The 24374-nt window shown below is 40.7% G+C and overlaps 1 protein-coding gene across 5 annotated transcripts; it reads left to right on the top strand.

Moving 5' to 3' along the window:
* The first annotated feature begins 23 nt into the window (after nt 1–23).
* On the top strand, nt 24–22634 carry Taf12 (TATA-box binding protein associated factor 12). 5 transcript variants are annotated; one of them, XM_027937646.2, is made up of 6 exons: nt 24–124; nt 10820–11071; nt 13764–13841; nt 19011–19125; nt 20299–20387; nt 22147–22634. In XM_027937646.2, exons 2-6 carry the CDS (start codon nt 10904–10906, stop codon nt 22180–22182), a joined length of 486 nt encoding a protein of 161 aa, XP_027793447.1. In that variant the 5' UTR covers nt 24–124; nt 10820–10903; the 3' UTR covers nt 22183–22634. The 5 variants fall into 5 exon arrangements, with proteins under 5 accessions (XP_027793447.1, XP_027793445.1, XP_027793446.1 ...); XM_027937644.2 differs by having other exon boundaries at nt 18933–19125; XM_027937645.2 differs by lacking the exon at nt 24–124 and adding an exon at nt 131–339 and having other exon boundaries at nt 18933–19125.
* Nucleotides 22635–24374: the final 1740 nt, after the last annotated feature.

Below are 24374 nucleotides of genomic sequence, written 5' to 3'. Positions count from 1 at the left end.
GGGTTGGAGGCGGGGAGCGGTGCCGGAAGTACTCGGGGAGGGCCGCGCAGTCGGACCGGCTGCTGAGACGAAAGCTTCACTGGGGCAGTCTCCGCATATCATGGGGAGATAGACGCTGCTGCCTGTGAGTCTTGGGCCCTGGCAGTTGAGGAAGAAGAGTGGGAGGAGGGAGTCAGGACCCAGACCCACAGTGGGTCAGCGTTTGAAGAACCAGGTTGTGGAGAAGACTGGGCTGTGAGCAATCAGGCTCTTGGGATGGGACTTGTGGGGATCTGGCTCGGAGAAGACGCGGCTGTGGGGACCCGGGCTCCGAAGGAGACTTAGGGAACCGGGACGAATGTGAGTTCTCCGGCACATGAGGGAACGCGGTCTGAGAGGGTCAGGATTATGAGGTCCGGTACTTTTAGGAGGAGAGGGTCGGAACGAAACCGGGCGTGAAGACACGGCTCCAGAGAGGTAAAAGTGGAGTAGTGAGGACTTGGGCTCCTAAGAGGCAGACGCGGGACAGCGAAGACCCCGGCTCCTAAGGATTTAGAAACAGGGCAGCGAAGACTTAGGTTCCTGAAGGGCAGAAGCAGGCGGAGAAGACTTTAGTTTGGGAGGGAACAGAAGCGTGCAGTGAAGATTAGGGCTTCTATGGGGACGGGATCGGGGCTTAGAGAGTCCCGAGTTCCTGAGGAAACGGGGCGGTGAGAACACGGCTCCTAAAATACGGAAAATCTAAGGGGTCGGGACTGTGAGATCAGCCTCCACTGGAAGGGGAAAGGGAAAGGATTTGGAAAAGATATAGCGATCAGTTTTGTTTTTTTTTTTTTTTCCCCTCTTAGTCTCTATGCCCAGAGTAATAAAAGATGTATTCAGGGGAAGACGACTCCTTCGCGCTTGCCTACTTGGTTTTTGGCAGGCAGGTTTTTCTTGTGTCAGATACTTAACCTAGGAAGTTCACATGCAAGAATCTTCGTTTTTTCTTCTCATTCTTGCGAATTGGATGTGAAGTTGGAAGCAGTTTGAACTCAGATATATACTTGCTAAGTGCTTTGAATCCCATTCCAATCAACCACAACTGAGCATAGATCTCCAAAGCCCAAATTTCAGAGATGGAAGGGCCCGAAAAGATCATCCATCTATTTAAAATTCCTGTTTTACATGTAAGGAGAAGAAGGACCAAAAGGGGTTTAGGATCACAGTGAGTCAAGAAGTGGTTGGATCATAAATTTGGTACAGTATCCTACTGTGTAGCATATAAGATGCGTGGTTAACATTCCTTGAATAAATGCTTCTGGAATCTTTACCTTCAAACTTAATAAGGAAATTATTTTAGAGTCTAATACTTTGAGTCTCATTACTATATTAACATAGATGATAGTGAATGTCACCAGTAAAGAAACCTTTAAGTGAAGCCAAATATAATTTTTTAAAATACACTAGAAAGTCGCAAATAGCAGGTGTGGTGGTGCACACCTGTAATCCCAGACACTCTGGAGACTGAGGCAAGAGGATTGCAAGTTCGGGCCAGCCTCTGCAGTTTAGTGAGACACTATCTCAAAATGAAAAGGGCTGGAAGGCTGGGGTTGGAGCTCAGGGGTAGAACACTGGCCTAACAAGTGCAAGGCCCTGGGCCTGGGTTAGATCCTCAGCACCACATAATAAACAAATAAATAAATAAATAAATGGTATTGTGTCTAAATACAATTAAAAAATAAATATTAAAAAAAAAGGGGGCTGGAGATGTAGCTCAGTGGTAGAGTACCCTGGGTTCAATCTCTAGTACCCACCTCCCAAAAAAGTTGCAAATAAGTTGTATCCTATATTTTTGACACAAGTATTTCTATGGATGGCTGTTTTTAGATAAGGATGGAGAGACTTGGACCAGACACTTCAGACACTTCTTCACTAGTATTTTTTATTGAAAGCTACTGAGGTTAACTAGGCACAATTTAAGCACTTTTTTTCCTTCCCGCCCCTGCCTCCTTTCTGTGCACTGGGGATCCAACCCTGGGCTTTATGCATGTTAAACAAGCGCTCCACACTAAACTACACCCCTAATCTTATTTGTTTATTTATACAAGAGTCTTGCTAAGTTAATCAGACTGGTCTTGAATTTGTGATCCTCCTGCCTCAGTCTCCTGAGAGGGATTACAGGCATTCACTACCGGGCCTGGTTTAAGTACTTTGAAGTATTGTGTGGCTTAATAATTATAACAGCCCCAGGAGTTAGGTATTTTAGGTCCATTGTACAGATAAAGAAATAGGTTTAGAGAGGTTAAGTACTTTCCCTGAAATCAAGTGACCTAGCCCAGTCATTTGTGTCTCCAAAACTTTTTTTTTTCTACTTTTCTAAGTAGATTCCCTCTCCATGTCTGTCTTGTCCATCAGCAAAATATAAGTAATAGTTATACAAAGCATGTCATTGAATGAAAGCACTCCCTTCTTTATAAGATTTCTCTTAATGTCAAAGACAATAACTTGTTAGTATATTTAATGTGGTATTTGAGGAGAACTAAATTTCTATGTTTTCACAGAGCATAATTCAAGATAGACAAGAAGAAACATTTATAGTTTTCCTTACAATAGAGCCCAGCAGAGTTAGGTATATTTAATTTTAAATTTAGGAGGCCAAAGCCAGGTGTAGTGATGCATGCCTGTAATCCCAGCTGCTCGAGAGACTGAGGCAAGAGGGTCACAAGTTCAAAGCTGGCCTCAACAACCTAGTGAGACTGTCTCAAAATAAAAAATAAAAAGGCCTGGGGATGTTGCTAAGTGGTTAAGTACCCCTGGGTTCAATTCCCAGTACAAAAAATTAAGAGGTCAAGCAAGTGCAACTTGGTCCTGCCTGGGACATTTAGCAACACCCTGTCTCAAAATTTAAAAGGGTGGACATATACTTTAGTGGTAAAGCACTTGCCTAGCATGGCAGTCCTCAGAACCACAAAAGAAAATAAAAATTGGATTAACTTGTCAATTAATTGTTAACATAAACTGTATGGTTGGGGCAATTGGGCTAATTTGTTGGAAACTGCTATTGTTCTCCCATGGCTTACCCTATACTATTTGCAAGTACCTATATACAAATAGTTAGAATTTATACACAGCAAATTATGAGAGAAAGCATGCTTGTGTCACAATTTCATTGATGATTTAGTGATAATTTATTCCTGAGTTATCATCTTTATCTACATTTGCAAAATATACTCAGTTTTACTCATTTGTAGCTGTAGCATTGGGGTGTTTAGCCCCCTCCCCACACCCTTGGCACTGGGAATTGAACCCAGGGGTGCTTTACCGTGGAGTATATCCTTAGTCCTTTTTATTTCTTATTTTGAGACAGGATTTTGCAATGCCCAAAATACCAGTACCATAAATTAATAAATATTTTTAAAAAATAAAATCTTCCTGGTCTGGCTCCTAATTATAAATGCAAAAACTCTAGTCAAAGATGGTGCCTACTTCTCTTATTTTTACTGGAGATTGAAATTAGGGCTTCACCCATCTCTGAGCTAGATTCCTCAGCTGTGCCCACTGTTTTTTTTTAATTTTGAGACAGGGTCCTTGTGGATCCTCCTGTCTCATCTTCCCGGGTAATTGGGATTACAGGTATGTACCACCACATCTGGTTGACACTTACTCCTCTTGACTTTGGTTTTTCACAATTTTCCATCTACTGTTCCATTTATTTGTTTTTATTTTTTGCTGTATTGGGGATTTAACCTAGGGCCACACATGTGCTAGACAAACATGCTACCACTAAGCTACATCCCCAGCCCTTTTAAATTTTCTTTTGAAACATGGTCTCATCAAAGCTGCCCTTGAACTTGGGATCCTCCTGGCTTAGTCTCCTGAGTAGCTGGCATTGCCAGCATGTGCTAACTTGATTTATCTATGTAATTAATTAATTAATTAATTTTGGTGGTGCTCAAGATTGAACCCAGGACCTTGCACATGCTAGGCAAGCACTTCGCCAACTAAACTACATGCCCAGCCCCTTATTTATTCTTTAAAATGAGGGTCTTATAATGGCATCCAAGATGACCTTGAACTCTTGGGCTCAAGAGATCCTCTTGCCTCAGCCTGCCACGTAGCTGTGATTAGCTGAGCATGGTGATGCATGCCTGTGCTCCTAGTGACTTTGGAAGCTGAGGCAGGAAGATCACAGGTCTGAGACTAGTCTGGGCAAAAGACTGTCTCAAAATTAAAAATAATTAATTTCCAGAAAGGATCCCAAACTCAAGGCCAACATCAGCAATTTAGTGAGGCCCTGAGGGCTGCTGGGGATGTAGCTCAGTAGTAGAGGGCCACTGGCTTCAATCCCTAGTACTGCCCCCCCCCAAAAAAAAAAAAAAAAAGACTCATACAACAGATTAGGTAACTGCTTAAGTACATATAGGTAAGGGGCAGCATTTGTACTTGACCTCAGAGATTCTCACCAGAGTCTATATCCTTTCCCACTGCACTGTATTGCCTTTCTCTTAAGTCAAAGTCACCTACATGGGCTCACACTAGCCAAAACAAGCATTAGCTTCAGACAGGAAAAAATTCCTTGTTTCTTTTGCTTTCAAGTCTCATAGATAACAAATCATTGATTCTTTTTGGTTGATTTAGGCTGGGAAATATGAGCTGTTTTAGATAGAATTGGAAGCCAAGGAGAGAAATAGGTAGGTAAAAAATCCAGTCATGTACTACAGTCATTTTGTTTAAATAAATAAATTCCTGCCAGGCACTGTGATATGAGCCTGTAATCCCAGCAGTTCTGGAGGCTGAAGCAGGAGGATCATGAGTTCAAAGCCAGCCTCAACAACTTATTGAGGCCTCAAGCAACTTAGACCCTGTCTCAAAATGAAAAATAGAAAGACTGGGGATGTGGCTCAGTGGTTAAGTGCCTCTGGGTTCAATCCCTGGCACCATAAATAAATAAGTAAATCCTAAACATTTTAAAGGTAAACAAGTTGCAAAAACAATATGGTATTCTATTCCTCCCTCCCTCCCCCCCCCCTCCTCTCTCTCTCTTTTTTGGTTCTTTATATTGAACCTAGGGCACTTTACCTCCAAGTTACATCCCCAGCAGCCCTCAGGGCCTCAGTAAATTACTGATATTGACCTTGAATTTGGTCAATATCCTGCCTTAATTTCCCAAGTAACTGGGATTACAGGCTTGCACCCACCATATCTGGCTTCCCAGCCCTGAATATTTTCATTTGTAGCCCACTGAGGAATGGAATTTCTGAAGTTACATGTGAATCTCATAGCACTTAAAATTCACATAGCAGGTACCAAAAGGGGTTAGCTATTGTAATTATTTTCTCAAATATCCCACAGTTAATGCTTCTGTTTTTACCTCTTTTGGGGGGAGATAACAGGGACAATCCCTGTTTAACAACTGAGCCACATTGCCTCAGCCTTTTTATTTTTGGGGGAAAGGATCTTTTTTTTTTTTTTTTTTTTGTCTAGCCTGAGCACACCAGACTGGAGTAACCCCACACCCCTATTTTAATGTGTATGTTCAGGAGCAGAGAGGAGGGAGGTCAGTGGATGCATCAGGGAAAGGATCTTGCTAAGTTGCTGAATGCCTCGCTGAATTACTAAAGGTGACCTCAAACTTGGAGTCCTTCTTCAGCCTCCCGAGTTGCTGGGTTTACAGATGTGTGCTTCCACACCTGGCTACCTATTTTTTTGGCATTTTGAGGAAGCAAGAGTTAGAAATTTGAGTAGCTGAAAAGCAATTGTTGTATATTACATAATGGCATTCTAGTTATTTACAGTCAATTCATTCCATTGGGCTTCATCAGTGTCTTCCACAATTGGGGTTGATGAAAATTATCCGTAAACAGGTAATTTGGACATGGAGTCATTGACCATACTAATCAGGTTGCGATGTTTGATTTTTAAAAAATATTTATTTATTAGTTTTAGGTGGACACAATATCTTTATTTCACATTTATGTGGTGCTGAGGATCGAACCCAGTGCCTCGTGCATGCTAGGCGAACACTCTACCACTGAGCCACAACCCCAGCCCAACGATGTTTGATTTTTTAAATTTATTTTCAAATTTACATACAAATAAAATTCTTTTGGAGTACAGTCACAACTGGGAATAAGACATACATATTGTCATATAAGTACATTAACATTGAAGATTCAGAATATTTCCACCTGTCCCCAAATTTAATCATTTTCTCCATTTGTAGTCAAACGTTACCCCACACCAGACCCCTTGGCAACCACATCTCTGTTCTCCATCCCTATAACTTTGCCTTTTTCAGAGTATCATATAAATTTATCAATTAGCCTTTCAGGTCTTGCCTTTTTCACTTGGAGAGTCATCCATTTGTTGCATGTATCAGTATTTTTTTAAAATTATTTTTTAGTTGTAGTTGGACACAATACCTTTATTTTATTTATTTTTATGTGGTGCTGAGTAACGAACCCAGGGCCTTGCAGGTGCTAGGCAAGCGCTCTACTGCTGAGCCACAACCCCAGCCCTATATCATATATAGAAGTTGCCAAACTATTTTTTCAGAAGAGTGCATCATTTTTACATTCATACCAGCAGTGTATGAGGGTTTCAGTTGCTTTGTATCCTCTCCAGCACTTGTATGTGTATGTAATTTTAGCTATTCTAAAAGGTATATCCCATTGTTTTAATTTGCATTTTCCTAATGGTTAATGATATTGAGCATCTTTTCACAGGTTTATTTGCCATCTGTTTATCTTTGGATCTATTCAGATCCTTTGCCTATTTTGTTGTGCAGCTTTTATTGCCCTTTTTCCTTTGCCTATTTTGTTGTGCAGCTTTTATTGCCCTTTTTTTCCGTGATGCTGGGGAATCAACCTAGAGCCTCAAACATGTTAAGCAACCACTGTCCTGCTTAGTTAGATCCTCAGCCCCCTTTTTATTTATTTGTTTATTTTTGGTACTGGGGATTGAATATAGGGATGACTACTAAAATACATCCCCAACCCAGCCCTTTTTGTTGTTGTTGTGCTGGGGATTGAACCCAGGGCCTTGTGCTTGCGATCGAAGTACTCTACCAACTGAGCTATATCCCCAGCCCTAGCCCAGACCTTTTATTTTATTTTTTAAATTTTTTTTTTTAGTTGTCAATGGACTTTTATTTATTTATTTACTTATATGTGGTGCTGAGAATCAAACCCAGTGCCTCACACATACTAGGCAAGTGCTTTACCTTGAGCTTCAACTCCAGCCTGAGCCCAGCCCTTTTTATTTATTTACTTTATTTTGAGATGGTCTTACTGAGTTGCTTTTATCCTCACTAAGTTGCTGAGGCTGGCTTTGAATTTGTGATCCTCCTGCCTCAGCCTCCCAAGCCACTGGTATTACAGGCTGTGCCACCTTGCCTGGCTTCCCAGCTCCTTTTTTAAAAGTTGGGTTGTTAGTTTTCTTCCTTTTCTTTTCTTTTTCTTTCTTTCTTTTTTTTTTTCAGTACTGGGGATTGAACCCAGGGCCTTGAGCATGCTAGGCAAGTACTCTACCATTGCTCTAAACTCCCAGCCCCTATGTGGAATTTTAATAAATGATACTAAAGTATTCTTAGTATTCTGTACCTAGTACTCCACTGAATGGTGTATCTTGGAGATGATTTTATGATTGTCCTTGTTTGTTTTTTTTAACAGCTTTATTTATATATAATTCACATATCGTACAGTTCACCAATTGAAAAGTGTACAATTTAGGGCTTTTTTGGTACATTCAGTGGTGTACAAATGTTGTCATGATCTAATTCTGGATTATTTTTATCTTCTCCAAAAGAAACCCCTATGCCCAGTAGCAGTCATTTCCTATTACTCTCCCATACCTCCTAGCCATAGGTAGCCACTAGTCTACTTTACTTCACTATAGATTTGCCTGTTTTTGACATTTCTTGTAAATGGAATTGCATAATATATGGTCTTTTTTAATATTTATTTATTTATTTATTTTTATTTTTTTTTTTTTTTAAATTTTAATATTTATTTTTTAGTATTTGGCGGACACAACATCTTTGTCTGTATGTGGTGCTGAGGATCGAACCCGGGCCGCACGCATGCCAGGCGAGCGCGGTACCGCTTGAGCCACATCCCCAGCCCTTAATATTTATTTTTTAGTTGTCATTGGACACAATACCTTTATTTATTTATTTCTTTGTGGTGCTGAGGATCGAACTCAGGGCTTTGAACGTGCTAGGTGAGCACTCTGTCGCTGAGCCACACCACAGCCCATATGGTCTTTTTAAAATGGTTTCTTGGGGCTGGGGATGTGACTCAAGCGGTAGCGCGCTCGCCTGGCATGCGTGCGGCCGGGATTCGATCCTCAGCCCACATACAAACAAAGATGTTGTGTCTGCCGGAAACTAAAAAAAAAAAAATGGTTTCTTTCATGTAGCATTATACTTTCATTTGCCTTATTCTCCATCCTTAGGTCCCCCCAGTACTGAGGTGCTCTATCACTGAGCTACACCCTGAACCCTTTTTAAATTTAATTTTTTAAAATATTTATTCTTAAGTTTTAGGTGGACACAATATCTTTATTTTACATTTATATGGTGCTGAGGATCGAACCCAGCGCCTCCTGCGTGCTAGGCAAGCGCTCTACCACTGAGCCACAACCCCAGCCCATTTTTTTGGTTTTTGTTTATTTTTTGTTTGGTTTGGTTTGGTAATGGGGATTGAACCCAGGTCTTGGTGCATGCTAGGTAAGTGCTCCACCATAGAGCAACATGCCCAGCCTTTCCTTTATTTTTTAAAAAAATTTATTTTTTGAGACAGGATCTGACTAAATCACCAGGGCTGGCCTTGAACTTGTGATATTTCCACCTCAGCCTCCCAGGTAGCTGTGATTACAGGTATACACCATATCTGACTATCTCATTCTTCCATTATATAGTTATACCCTAATTTATTTAACTATATCACTTTTTTTTTTTTTTTTTTTTGGTGGGATTGAATCCAGGGCCATGTGCATGCAAAGCAAGCACTCCACCATCTGAGTTATATCCCCAACCTTAACTATATCTATCACTTTGATAGATATTTTTTTTCTTTAAAAAAATTTTTGTTTGTTTGTTTATTTTTATGTGGTGCTGAGGTTTGAACCCAGTGCCTCACACATGCTAGGCAAGCGCTCTACCACTGAGCCACAACCCCAGCCCTCTCTTTCTCTCTTTAATGGTCCTAGAGATTGAACCCAGTGGCTAAACATGTGCTCTGCCACTGAGCTACAGTCCCAGCCAGCTGCATCATTTATTCAATTATATATATATATATATATATATATATATATGTACATATATGTATATACACACCCTCACACATATGTATATATATACATATTCCCCCTCCCCACTGAGACAAAGTCTTGCTATGTTGTCCAGGCGGGTTTTGAACTCCAGACAAGTGATTCTTCCACCTCAGCTTCTAGAATGTTGGGACTACAGGTGTGTCCTACCATGCCTGTCACCATCATTAATTTTTGTTTTTATTTTACGGTATTGGGGATTAAACTCGGGTACTCTACCACTATGCTACATCCCTCGCCTTTTTATTATTTATTATTTGTTTAATGGCATTAGAGATTAAACCCAGGGCCTCCTACATGCTAGACAAGCATGCTACCAACTGAGATACATCCCTAGCCCCTGTTTTATTTTATTTAGTACTGGGAAGTTGAACCCAGGGGTGCTTTACTACTAATTTCCTCTCCAGCCCTTTTTCAAATTTTCTGTTTTGAGACAGGGTCTATCTAAGTTGCTCAGACTGGCCTTGAATTTGCAATTTTCCTGCCACAGCCTCCTGAGTCCCAGATTACAGGCATGTACTCTCATTAGTTTTCAAAATATTCATTATTAATTAATTTTTAAAGTTGTTTTTGAAGGAGAGGGGGATTTTTTTCTTGCCACATAATAGGGACAAGGAGATAGTTTGCCTGGATCCTGATTGCTGAAGATGTACCAGGTCATGCTACAGTAGTGCTTCTGTGGCAAGGGTGGTGCTTGATGCTAGTTGTTCATTTACAGGTAGCTTTTGAAAATGGCTGCCTCTCATTTCACCGGGCTCACAGCTGTTGCTGATGTAATTAAAGATCTAGACACTCAGATAGCTGTAAGTAAGCTCCTTGAGGCCACTATGGGCAGAACTTGATGAATGTGCTTCTGATCCTGATGACACTAAAGCTGATGTCCACAGAGTCAACGCTATGGCTCTAAGATTTAGGAATTTCGGCTGCTTCGGGCTAGGATTTCTGCATGTACTTAGCATTGCTAACACTGAGAAAATTTGCTTTTTATGATAAAGAAGAATTTACTTTGAAAAGTTCTAAAAATTGTGTTTATTTGACATAGCCCTGAATGGGCTCAAGCATGTTTTGAAATGCCAAAAAAAACTAATCTGTTTTCTTGAACTTGGTGACTAAGTTTTAAAAAGTATGTGATTGTGACATGACTTGTTTGAATTTAACATTATTTGATACTTAAATAATAATGCATGTAGTACTTCATCAAGTATTTTATTTGTTCAAAGTCCTCAAATGTCTTGCTTAATCTAATGTGTTTTTATATAAGATTCCTCATTTCATTTACTTTCTTCCTTATTTCAATTTTGTGGACTATTTCATTTAGCTTTTGGAGAAGAGATGGTTTCTAAATATCAGGTGAGAGCAATGAACATTCTTAATTTTCTCCATTTTAATGTGTAGGTATCAAATGGTCACCATCCCAGATATACTGAAGAGTCCTCAAAGCTTGACGGATTTCACATAATTTTACTTTCAAAACTTATTCTTTATTATAGGTGTTTCTAGCACTAATTCTCATGTTTTTCTTCTTCAGTTGATTGGCCTTGGTCCTCACAGCTCCAAAAAGAAACAGGATCTTGATAAGCTCTATGAGCTGAAGTCCAAAGCTCGGCAGATTATGAACCAGTTTGGCCCCTCAGCACTAATCAACCTCTCCAATTTCTCATCCATAAAACCGGAACCAGCCAGTACCCCTCCACAAGGCTCCATGGCTAATAGCACTACAGTGGTAAAAATTCCAGGCACTCCTGGGACAGGAGGTCGTCTTAGCCCTGAAAACAATCAGGTATCATCCCCTTACTTTTTCCTTTCTATAGTCACCTCTTTTTATTATTTGAACCAGGAATTCTTTGAGAAATGGCCATCTCAGGAGCTGCCTCTTCTTAGTTGAAAAAGAAGGTCTGTTCCTGCCTTTGGAATTCTAACATTCTATTTTTTTTTTTTTTTTAATAGTTGTAGATGGACAGAATGCCTTTTTGTTTTTATTGTTTATTTTTATGTGGTGCTAAGGATCGAACCCAGTGCCTCACACATGCTAGGCAGGTGCTCTGCCACTGAGCTACAGCTTCAGCCCCTCTAAGATTCTTTATCAAATTATCATGTTCAAGATCATTTTTTACTGCCTCTTATATATGCTTGTGTGTATGCATATGTACATACATACATACTCATGCATATACTAACATGACACCTTGCATATGACAGATGCTTTATATGTGTTAGTTATATAGTTGTTAAATAAAATAATAAATGTGTTTTTTACTTCTAAAATAAAAGTATTCTGTCTCCAGTCTTCCTTTTAGTTCATCCAACTGCTGCCTTTGTTAATTTCTGCAGTGATTTCAAAATCTGTTTCCCTTTCTAGCTGTGATCCTGATTCTACTATGTAGAGCCACAAGAAATAAGTATAATGCCTTGGCTTGGATCTTATAGGCTGAGCAGAATGGATGAGGAGACATTTCAAGGGAATGGGTGGAGGGACTAGTAAGGTAAATGGGGGAGAGTTAGGTAGACAATAAGGAGATAAACATGTGTTTTTGGTACTGGGGATTGAACCCAAGGTGTTTTACCACTGAGCACTTATCCCCAGTCCTTTTATTTTTTTCATTTTGAGACAAAGTCTCTCTTAAGTTTTAAGGGCCTTGCTTAGTTGCTAAGACTGGCTTCAACTTGGGATCCTCCTGGGTCAGCCTCCTGAGTTGCTTGGATTATAGGCATGTCCCTGTTGGAGTGGTGGCTCAGTGGTAGAATGCTTGCCTAGCATGCGTGAGGCACTGTGTTCGATCCTCGGCACCATATAAAAAATAAACTAATGTATCTACCTAAAACAAACAAAAAAAACCCCAAAAAACTAAAGATACAGGCATGTCCCACCATGCCTGGTGCAACAAATATGTTTTTTAAGTATATGGTCTGTTGGAAAGAGCAAGAAATAAAACTATAAAGTAGGACTACAGCAGAACATAGTAGGCCTTTTAGGTAATAGACAATCTTTGCAGATATTTAATATTTAATAGAGAGTAACATTAACATAATAGAAGTAGTATACCTTAGGAAGGATTAACTTGGCAGTAAGGAAATAAAGGGGTAGGAAAGAGGGATAAAGTGGAAAGAAGATCAATTCTAAGACTTGAAATAAATTAAGACGTGATAAAGACTTGAATTAGGGGCTGGGGTTATGGCTCAGCGGTAGAGCACTCACCTCGCGTGTGAGAGGCCCTGGGTTTGATTTTCAGCACCACATAAATAAATAAAATTAGAGATATTGTGTTCAATTACAACTAAAAAATAAATATTAAAAAAAGACTTGGGGCTGGGGATGTGGCTCAAGCGCTGACGTGCTCGCCTGGCATGCACAGGCCATTGGGTTCGATCCTCAGCACCACATAAAATAAAATAAAGGTGTCCACTGAAAACTGAAAAATAAATATTAAAAAAAGTCTTTAAAAAAAAGACTTGAATTAAGTAATAATGGTAAAATGGAGAAGAATGGATAAATCTGAGACAACATTAACCAGTATTTATGTATTGTTGCTGCTTCTATTATTATTATTATTACTACAGTGCTGGGGATTAAACCCACGGGCCTCACACATGCTAGTCATACATTGTACCACTGAGAGACATCCCCAGCTTCCACCTTGATCACTTTTTAATGGTGTATATATGTAATATAACACTATTTATGAAAAAGGGATGGTAGCTATACATATTTAATATATTTAGTTATAGATAATACAAGTTCTCTCCCCTCATAGAATTTTTAACCTGTTAAGTCAGATTACAGGCAAATTTATAAATATACATAAGATAGAAGGGTACACAGAGGATAGAAAAGACTACAAGTGGTTGTGCTTACCCGTGTTGTCTAGGAAAGGCATCAGAAAAGAGTCTCATTGAACTGGTGCAGTGGCTCATTCCAGTAATTCCAGTGACTCAGGAAGCTTGAGTCAGGAGGATGGAAAGCAAGGCCAGCCTTGGAAACTTGATGAGCTCCTGTCTCAAAATAAAAAATTGAAAAGAGCTGGATGTGTAGCTAAGTGGTAAAGTGCTTCTGGGTTTGATCCCACTACCAAAAAGAGAAAAAATAGAGTGCCGTGAGCTGAGCATATAGGAAAAAGGGAGGAAGAGCATGTCTAAAGGTAATGGTATAAGGGGTGCAATTTGTGGTGTTCAGAGAACTAGAAATTGCTTAATATAGAGAGAGGTGAGGCATAATGGGAAAAGAAAAAGAGTTAAGGTTGAAATAAACTGCCTGACAATTGGATGCTGACCTCTTTTCCAAACTACTCTTTCTGTCTTTCCCTGGACTACCTCTGTCTTGGAAGTGTAGTTTGGTAGCAGTGCCACCAGTGGGCCATACTGAACTCATTGGAAAGGAAACTAAACCCAACAAACTGACAGCCTTTCTTCAGTATGGGATTACAAGTTATTTTGCTTCCTTACTCACTGAAGAATCTCCTCACAATTAACTTTAGGTATTGACCAAGAAGAAATTACAGGACTTAGTAAGAGAAGTGGATCCAAATGAGCAGTTGGATGAAGATGTGGAGGAGGTAAGGTGGGTTTGGGTTCTCCAGAGACTGTGCCCCTGAGGGCTGATATGACATAGTGATTAGAGAAACTTTAGGGTCAGATGAATCTGAATTTGAATCTTGGCTCCGTCTCTTACCAGCTGTGCAGTTATGGACAAGTTGCTTAAGCTTTTTGAGACTCAGCCCTGCTGGGAGGAGTAACACATGCTTATAATTCCAGTGATTCAGGAGGCTGAGGCAGGAGGATCACAAGTCCAAGGCCAGTCTCAGCAATTTAGCAAGACCCTGTCTCAAAAATGAAAAGGAATAGGGATGTAGCTCAGTGGTAAAGCACCACTGGGTTCAAGCTCTAGTATCAAAAAGAGAATTGAGACTCAGGGACTCCTCTTATGTTGATTGAGTGTGACAGTATTTACTTACAGGGTTATTGTTAATATCTCGCCCGGGCTTGGTGGCACACACATATAATCCCAGCGGCACAGGAAGCTGAGACAGGAGGATTTCAAGTTCAAAGCCAGCCTCAGCAAAAGCGAGGCACTAAGCAACTCAGTGAGACCCTGTTTCTAAATAAAATATGAAATAGGGCTGGGGATATGGATCAATGGTTGAGCGCCCCTGAGTTCAGTTCCTGGTACCCGCCCCTTCCCCTCCCAAAAAAAAAAAAAAGAAATCTTAGGCTATTTTTATTGATTGATTGATTGTGGTGCTGGGGATTGAACTCAGGGCCTTGTGCATGCAAGGCAAGCACTCTACCAATTGAGCATTTTGATTCCAACTAGGATTTTATTTTTCTCCTGTTCTTTTTTTTGCAGGGGAGGTGTAGGTGCTGGGGATTGAACTCAGGGCCTTCCATATGCTAGGCAAGCACTCTACCACTGAACTCTACCTCCAACCTGTATTTTCACATAATGTGCCTTAGTATATACCTTCTTTCATGCACTGTGTAATATGCTGGGTTCTTAGAGCCTTCTTTTTTGTTTGTTTATTTGTTTTTTGGTGCTAGGGATTGAACCCAGGGCCTTGTGCATGTGCATGTGAGGCAAGCACTCTATCAACTGAGCTATATCCCCAGCCCCCTTAGAGCCTTCTTTTTTATTTTTTTGTACTGGGGATTAGACCCAGAGCACATTAGCACTGAATTATATTCCCAGCCCTTTTTTTTTTTTTTTTGGTTGTTGTTGTTGTGGTTTTTTGGGGGGTATCAGGGATTGAACTCAGGGGCACTCAATCACTGAGCCAAATCCCCAGCCCTATTTTGTATTTTATTTAGAGACAGGGTCTCACTGAGTTGCTTAGTGTCTGGCCTTTGCTGAGGCTAGCTTTGAATTCGTGATCCTCCTGCCTCAGCCTTCTGAGCTGCTGAGATTACAGGCATATGCCACCAGTCCTGGAGATTGAACCCAGGGGCACTTGACCACTGAGCCATATCCCCAGCCCTATTTTATATTTTATTTAGAGGGTCACTGAGTTGCTTAGTGCCTCGCTAAATTGCTGAGTCTGGCTTTGAACTGGTGATCTTCCAGCCCCAGCCTCCCAAGCCACTGGGATTACAGGTGTGCACCACTGCACCTGGCCTTATTTATTATTTTGAGACAAGATTTTGCTAATATGCTATGGCTGGACTTGAACTTGTGATCTTCCTTCCTTAACCTCCTGAATTGCTGGAATTACAGGTGTACGCCATCATACGCAGCTTTCTTGGAGGCTTCTTTTATTTCTATTTATTTATTTCTTGATTCTGGAATGAAATTCCATTGTTGTTTTTATTTTTTTAAGCAGAGGCATAATATTTGCCCTGTGTGTGTGTGTGTGTGTGTGTGTGTGTGTGTGTGTGTGATGTAACAGCTTTATAGCTATATGTTTTGTTTGTTTGCTTGTTTGTTTGGTGGTTCTGGGAATAGAACCCAGGGCTCTTGCATGTTAAAAAATAATTCTACCACTGGGCTACATCCAGTCCTTGTAATGGCTTTATTGAGAAATAATCACATGGGCTGGGGTTGTGGCTCAGCGGTAGAGTGCTTGCCTGGCACATGCGAGGCACTGGGTTTGATCCTCAGCACCACATAAAAATAAGCAAATAAAATAAAGGTATTGTGCCCAACTATAACATATATATATATGTGAGATATAATTACATACTGAGGCTGGCTTTGAACTCGATATCCTCCTGTGTCAGCCTCCCAAGCTGCTGGGATTACAGGTGTGTGCCACCATGCCTGGCAATTTTAGAATATTTTCATCACCCCAAAAAAGATCCCATACCCATTAGTGCTCATTCCCCATAAGCAACAATTGATCTTTTCTACCTCCATGAATTTGCTTATTCTGAATATTGCAAATACATGGAAACATGATATTTGGTCTTTTATAATTTTTTTTTCATTTACTTTAATGTTTTCAAAATTTATGTGATAGCAGTACTTCGATCCCTGTTATTCCACACATATTGGTACATCCATATTATTATGGCTCAGTAATATTTCAATGTGTGTCTATATCACATTCACAAAAGATCGGCCTCTGCAATTTGTAAGACCCTGTCTCAAAAAAAAAAAAAAGAAAAAGTAGCTGGGGATTTAGCTCAGTGGTAAAGTGTCCCTAGGTTCAATCCCCAGTACTAAAAAAAAAAAAAAAACCTACATGAAATAAATGAAAAATTTATGTCTATATCAATGCCTATATCATTTTGTTAATATAATATAGACATACAATGAAATATTATTGTATAAATATTATTCAATAGTTAATGAATTTTGGATTACTTCTACTTTTTGGCTGCTATGAATAATGTTGCTGTGTACCTTCTTTTTTTAGTTGTAGATAGACACAACAATATATTTATTCTTTTTATGTGGTGCTGAGGATCCAACCCAAGACCTCACACATGCTAGGCAAGTGCTCTACAACTGAGCCACAACCTCAGCCCCTGTGTACATTTTTGTACAAGTTTTTCCCCCCTTTTTTTTTAAAAAAATATATGTACAAGTTTTTGTGTAGATACATGTTTTCATTTCTCTTGAAAATAGCAGTAAAATAATTGGATCATGTGGTAACTCTGTGTTTAACCTTCCAGAGACTGCCACTTATTTTCCAAGTAGTACATAATTCTACATTCCCATCGCCAGGGTAGGAAGATTACAGTTTCTTATACTACTGTTGATAATTTCCTATCTATTTTTTTTATCTTTCTTCTGAAATAATAAGTGGTTGGATTGATCCTCTTTGGGCTTTTTTTTTTTTTTTTCTAATTTTTCATCCCTTTATAGTTGTACTTCTACTTGCTAAGGTTTTCCTTAGATTGTGTTCTAAACCTTTTAACCTCACCAAGTTACTGAGGCTGACCATGAATTTGCGATCTTCTTAGCTTCCTGAGTTGCCCGGCTTCATGTAGATTTTTTTTTTTTTTTTTGGTACAGGAATTGAACGCTGGGGCACTTAACCACTGAGCCACATCTCCAGCCCTTTTTAATATTTTATTTAGAGACAGGGTCTTGCTGAGTTGCCTAGGTTCTCACTGACTTGCTTAGGGCCTCTCTAAGTTGCTTCATGTAGATTTTGTGTGTGTGTGTGTGTATGTGTGTGTGTGTGTTAATGGTTGATGGGCCATTATTTATTTGTTTGTTGATATACAGTACTGAGAATTAAACCCAGTACCTCACACATGCTAGGCACCACTGAGCACCCCAGCCCCTTCGTGTAAATTTTTATCTTCAGACTTCTGATTTTTCTTCCCCCATGGTCTAGGAATAATTAACAGTGAAGTAAAGTAAAAAGATCTTAGAATTTGGACTCAGAATAATGAAGTGAAATTCTGTTTCCACTGCTTTCTAGTTACATAGCCATAAGCAAGTTGGTTCTCCTGAGTCTTAACATTTTCATCTATCTTCATTTTGTCCTAACTTTTTTTTTTTTAATATTTATTTTTCAGTTTTCGGTGGACACAACATCTTTATTTTATTTTATTTTATTTTATGTGGTGCTGAGGATCGAACCCAGTGCCCCGTGCATGCCAGGCGAGCGCGTTACCGCTTGAGCCACATCCCCAGCACTTGTCCTAACTTTTGATCTGGGTAATGTTTCTGTTGTCCTCCTCATTTCTTATCCCCACCTTAGCCCATATGCTGATTCCAGGCCTACTAATAGAAAGTCTATTGAAATATGTAATTCAGACTAGACACATTGGCTCATATCTGTAATCCCAGCAACTTGGGAGGCAGAGGCAGGAAGATCATAAGTTCAAGGCTACCCTTAGCACTTAGTGAGACCCTGCCTCAAAATAAAAAAGGATTGGGGATATTATTCAGTGGTAATGTGCCCCAAATTCAACTTCTAGTACCAAAAGCAAAAAAAGAAAAAGAAATATATACACATACACAAACACACGCACACATATTACGTATTTATTTATTCATTTATTTATTAGTTGTAATTGGACACAATACCTTTATTTTACTTATTTATTTTTATGGGGTACTGAGAATTGAACCCAGCACCTCATACATGCTAGGTGAACAATCTACCGCTGAGCCACAATCCCGGCCCCCATATTACGTATTATATAGGCAGATGGCTGGGGTTGTGGCTCAGTGGTAGAGCGCGAGGAACTGGGTTCAATTCTCAGCACCACATATAAATAACTGAATAAAATAAAAGTCCATCAACATCTAAAAATAATATTAGCCGGACACGTTGGCGCATGCCTGTAATCCCAGTAGCTTGGGAGGCTGAGACAGGAGGATCGAGAGTTCGAAGCCAGCCTCAACAACAGCAAGGTGCTATTCAACTCAGTGAGACCCTATCTCTAAATAAAATAGAAAATCGGGCTGGGGATGTGGCTCAGTGGATGAATCTTCCTGAATTCAATCCCCAGTACCCCTCCCAACAACAACAAAAAATTTGGGGCTGGGGATGTGGCTCAAGTGGTAGCACGCTCGCCTGGGCATGCATGCAGCCCGGGTTTGATCCTCAGCACCACATACAAAGAAAGATGTTGTGTCCGCCAAAAACTAAAAAATAAAGATTAAAAAAATTCTCTCTCTCTCTCTCTAAAATAAAATAAAAAAATAAAACAAAAGCAACATCTTTAAAAAAAAAATTTTTTTTTAAATGCAGGCAGAAAACTATTGTCTCAGCAACAGGAGCCTATCCTGCCAATATCACCATTACTGTCACTCACTTTGCCTTCTCCAGATGCTGCTGCAGATTGCTGATGATTTTATTGAGAGTGTGGTGACAGCAGCCTGCCAGCTTGCCCGGCATCGTAAGTCCAGCACTCTGGAGGTGAAAGATGTCCAGCTGCATCTAGGTATGTGGTCTTATTTCTCTCTGAAGTATCCACATAACTATACCTTCAGGACTGTCAGGGAAAGCGTAGTCAGAGAAACCTTTGTGCCAAGACCAGACTTTTGGGTCCTGGGACTTATATATTCATTTAATAGTAGCACTAAATAGAAAAAAGAAATCTATCCATAGGAAGGGGGTAGACATTTGATCTGAAACCAGATTTTGCCACTTCTAGCTAAATCATCTTATCATTCCTACTTGATTTCTCTTAGATAAGCCCGTTTCCTTATTTGTAAAGTAGGGATCCTAATATCTTCTTTACAGGATGATTGTGAAATTATAGATTATATATATGAAGTATCTGGTATAGGATCTGGCACAAAATAAGTGCTTAGCAATTATAGTTGCCATTATATTTCTGCTATTCAAATAAACTTTACCTAAGGCTAGCATCAACAACTCAGCAAGTCCCTATCTCAAAATAAAAATAAAAAAAGGACTGAGGATATAGCTTATTAAGAAAGCATCCAGCTTCAATCTTTAGTACCAAAAAAAGACAAGTCAAAAAAAGAATATCCTTGCGGCTGCGTGCACTGGTGCATGCTTGTAATCTCAGTGGCTCAGGAGGGTGAGGTAGGAGGATCACGAGTTCAAAGCTAGCCTCAACAAAGCAAGGGGCTAAGTAACTCAGTGAGACCCTGTCTCTAAATAAAACACAAAATAGGGCTGGGGATGTGGCTCAGTGGTCAAGTGCCCCTGAGTTCAATCCCTGATACCCTTGCCCCATCCCCCCCCAAAAAAAAGAAACTATTGCTTGGCCTGGCACAGTGGAGCATGCATATCATCCCAGTGGCTCAGGAGGCTGAAGCAGGAGGATCACAAGTTCAAAGCCAGCTTAAGCAACTTAGGGAGGCCCTAAGCAATTCAGTGAGACCCTGTCTCAAAATAAAAAAGGTTGGGGATGTAGCTCAGTGGTAGAGTGCCCCTGGGTTCAATTCCCAGGACCACAGGAAAAAAAAAAAGCTCTTGAAGGAGCCAGGTGTGATTTCCCATTTGTATTCCATAGAATAGCCTAATAGGGTTAGTGTTAGTATAGTTGATGCCAAGAGTTATCCTCCCTGATACTGGGAGGGGCATATTGCACTCCTGATGCTGCCTTCCTGGTACCCTTAACTCTGTTGCTTCTTCTTTTCAGAACGCCAGTGGAACATGTGGATCCCAGGATTTGGTTCTGAAGAAATACGGCCCTACAAAAAAGCTTGCACCACAGAAGCTCATAAACAGGTGAGGAGCCGGGCATGGTGTCGGGCTACCTTCTAGGGGTCTCACTTCCCCCACAAAGCAGGTTTCATTCTTTTTTTTTTTTTTTTTTTTTTTTAAAGAGAGAGCGTGAGAGAGGGAGAAGAGAGAGAGAGAGAATTTTTCAATATTTATTTTCTAGTTTTCAGCGGACACAACATCTTTGTTTGTATGTGGTGCTGAGGATCGAACCCGGGCCGCACGCATGCCAAGCGAGCGTGCTACCGCTTGAGCCACATCCCCAGCCCAGGTTTCATTCTTTGGACCAAAGGTCAGAGAGGCCCAGAGGCAGCAACAGTCAGATATTTCCTTAGCGCTGTGCTATTCCTATATGGAATCTCAATTTTTTCTCTCAACTCTGATGGGCTTCACTTCAAGCTTTTTTTTTTTTTTCCTCTTGGTACTGGGGAGTGAATAATCTAGGGCCACTCTACATCCCCAGCCCTTTCTTATTTTGAGACAGGATTTCACTAAGTTGGAGAGATTAGATTCGAATTTGTACTCTTCCTGTCTTAGTCTTCCAAGTAGCTGGGGTTACAGGCAGGTACCACTGTGCCTGGTTCAAGCTCACCCCCTCCAAATCTCCTTAATGAAATCTTCCTTTTCTTGCTGGTTTGAACATGCCCTTGAATAAAGAAAGGTCAGAGGAGCCAGAAGTATCCTATGCTCATGCTAAGATGGAGTATTCAGGCTGCTCTGCCAAGCATTCTGGCCCATATCCCCAGCTTAACCTTTGTTCTCTACCCCTCTTAACAAGGAACCTAGATGTTGGTGTAAGAATTAGTCGGGTCAGTCCAGTAGCAGTATTGGCCTCCCTTTGAAAGGCTGTTATCCTTTCTGCTTTAACTGGCTACTCTGATTTGAAAAATGAGATGTTTAATGCATTCTGCTGTCATATATAACATGTTAGAATTTAAAAAAAAAAAAAGAAAAGAAAGAAAGAAATGAAGAGTGAGATGTTTCCAAGTTTGATAGGCACTGGGCAGTCCTGGGTGAATGTCCCTTGCTTTTTCATCATTGGGGTCTCTGGAGTAGTTGTTTACAGAGTTCATGGAGGGAGCCCTCCCAGGAAGCCACCAATAGCCTGAATCAAAGGTCCATACATCAAAGGTCTGAAGGGAGTTCTCCAGATGGTCTCTCTGGCTCTAGATCTCTGTTTAGTTAAAAAATGACATAATAAAGGAGTAACGTCTTGGTCAAAAAGAGTGAGCAAAAGCAAGTTACTAAAAATGGAAACCCATGATCTGACTGGGTCCACAGTGGGTTGTGGTAGAAGTTGTTAGTCTTCAGTTGCCCTTCACTGCACATCATCACGGGTGAAATTTTGACTCTCTTTGTGTGGCAACAGGTTTGAAACTGAGGCCCTTTTCCTATTTTCTCCATCATTAGAGAAAGAAGACATTGGGGTGAGGGAATCCTAGAAAATATGTTTTGCTGACCTATCCCTTATGTCCCCAAAAGGCAAGAGCTGTCTCTTCTACTTTTAACCTTTTTGCCATCCTGATACCCCGAGCAGTTTGAGTCTTTTGGTGGGTAAATGGACCTGCTGGCCTATCTCAGTCCCTGTACTCTGCTGTCTGGTTAAAAGAAGGCTGCTGAGCTTCTCTGTGACTGCAAGTCCCCAAGGGCTCTAGCCTATACTGTAGACCATACTGCCTACTAACTGCATATACATATTCCTAAAGCTCCTGACTCTAATCTATTATATAATAATATATAATTGCTTATTTCTCTCTCCTTTCAGAGAATGGCATTGATCCGGAAAACAACCAAGAAATAACACACGGAAAGGTCAGGGAATGGACAACAATGTATTTGGAGATACTTGAGCTGAGATTTCAGCCATCTCATCCTTGGAATTTTTTTTTTTAAATGCTTTACAGAGAAGCATATATTTTTTATTAACAGTGCAGCAATATCTATAATGACTGAGAGGATCTGCCAAAAGAATAAAGCCTCCTACCCTTACTTCCGGTCCCTTTTCCCTGACATCTCAAAGAGGAGCAGTGTATCTTCCAGAGAAGATTTTATTTGTGGTTTATTATATAAGTGATTGAATATGGGACAAAGCATTATGGTCTTGTTGGGTGAGACAGTATTAGCAGGATTTGTAGAGAGTTTTGTTTCCTCCTCCCTTCCCCCTTTCCCTGTACTTTGTAATGTCAGTGTTTATATGAATATGAATTTGATTTGCTTTTCCAGAATAAAGAAGTTATTAATCGAAAGCCACAAGGTTGTGTGGCTTACAAACCTTTGAAATGCCAGAGGAAGTCAGGGGGAAGAGCAGGACTGGACCAGGCTCTTAACAGCAGAGGGCAGCACTGGTGTCAGTTTCTGCATTGGAGAAATGCTCAGGGATTTTCCATTGTTTTACTCTAAGGGAGGATAGATGCCATCAGTAGTGGTTTGAATCCACTTTCTCTGCCATCAGGCATGATGAATTCTAGCAAGCCATACAATGAATAGGCATCCTGGTTTTGGCAGTGTGAATGTGCTTAAGAGCCCTTTTTGACCTGTTCTGGAACTTCTAGAGAATTATGTTCACTTGTGCCATGAGAAAGGATGGCAATAGCCTTGGGAAAATCCTGTCTGTCCTTAATTACTGGTATCCAATCTTGGGATTTTCACCATGTTGTAGAGGAAACTAGGCTCCTTCCAGACCTCAGAGTCATGTCCTCCAATGGCATCATCCTGTCCTGTGTGCCCAGTATTGCCCTTGTGGATTGTGAGAGTTCTTTGGGCTTCAGGGAAAGTGGCCATTCTGCCCAGGGTCCACCACCTTGCCCTGCTTTGGTCCTCTGTCTAGGAGACTCAACCTAAGATGGGACCCTACTCTTTACTCCTCCACACTCTGAGTTTGACCCCAGAACCCCTCTCTTCACAGCTCCTAGGTCTTTTGGGTGAGCAACTCAAAGTCCCTGCTGATATTTCTATTGCTCTTGGCGGAGGTCAAGGGGGCAGCCAGCTTTCCATCCTCCTCCAGCATTACCTAAGCTACCAGGTTACTCTTGAGGCCAGCCACCAGGATGATGTTAAAGGGTCTTAACTTTCTCCTGAAGCTACTGGGCGACACTCTCAAAGGATGTTCTGTTGGTAATATCAAACAGCAAGAGGCCTCCAGCAAAAGTTCTGACAATAGGAGCAGCTCACTGACCTCAGCACCCAAGAAGAATCCAGCTTTAGTTTTTTAAGTCCTGTGTTGAGGACAGAAGGGGACAAGGGAATTGGGGGAGTTTAATTTGAAAGAACTGAGGTAGTCAAAAGACCTCTTTTCCTAAGTCAGCTGTGTTACAGATGAGTGGCTTCCTCTACCTCAATCTCATTGTCCTATCTGCACATCGAGGAGTTTTTTCATTCATTCAGCAAGTTTTTTTCCCTATATTTTTATTGGTGCATTATAATTTTACATAATAGTGGGATTCATTGATATGTATTTGTACATGCACATGATATAACAGTATAATTTGGTCAGTATCATTCCCCAATATTTTCCCTTTCCCTCCCCGTCTCCCTCCACCTGGCCACTTTCTCAGCAAGTGTTTATAAGCTGTGCTCATGCCTGACCTAGACAGGAGGCTACAATGATGAATAAAATACCCAGTGAACATTCCTGCCATTGGAGACAGACAAAAGCAGCAAAAGAAAGGTCTACAGGACTGGGGGAGGGGGCTGAGCAATTGGAGAGAAATATTTGAGCTGAGATTTGAGGGATCCAGGTGAAAGGGCTGGAATCTCTTCCAGGGAAATATATAAGCCCTGAGGCAGTGTAGTGAGGTAGGTTGAGCCCAGTCATGCAGTGCCTTGGAGGCCCCAGCAGGATGATATTTATACCCATGTCATAGAAGTGCATCCTTGCTGGCTGCACATGCCTCAATGGTTCAGGAGGCTGAGGCAGGAAGATCACAGGTTCAAAGCCAGCCTCAGCAACTTAGTGAGACCCTGTCTCAAAATAAAGAGGGCTGGGGATATGGT

The sequence above is a fragment of the Marmota flaviventris genome, chromosome 10 (assembly GCF_047511675.1).
Source record: "Marmota flaviventris isolate mMarFla1 chromosome 10, mMarFla1.hap1, whole genome shotgun sequence".
NCBI lineage: Eukaryota > Metazoa > Chordata > Mammalia > Rodentia > Sciuridae > Marmota > Marmota flaviventris.
The sequence above is the reverse complement of the archived record's forward strand: the minus strand, read 5'-3'. Positions and strand labels throughout refer to the sequence as shown.

Bases quoted from the DNA above. Each gene is read 5' to 3' on its own strand.
- Taf12 (XM_027937644.2), top strand. From the start codon at position 10,904: ATGAACCAGTTTGGCCCCTCAGCACTAATCAACCTCTCCAATTTCTCA. The intron at 11,072-13,763 runs GTATCATCCCCT...AATTAACTTTAG, and splicing joins TTAGCCCTGAAAACAATCAG to GTATTGACCAAGAAGAAATT. The intron at 13,842-18,932 runs GTAAGGTGGGTT...TTTTAAATGCAG, and splicing joins TGGATGAAGATGTGGAGGAG to GCAGAAAACTATTGTCTCAG.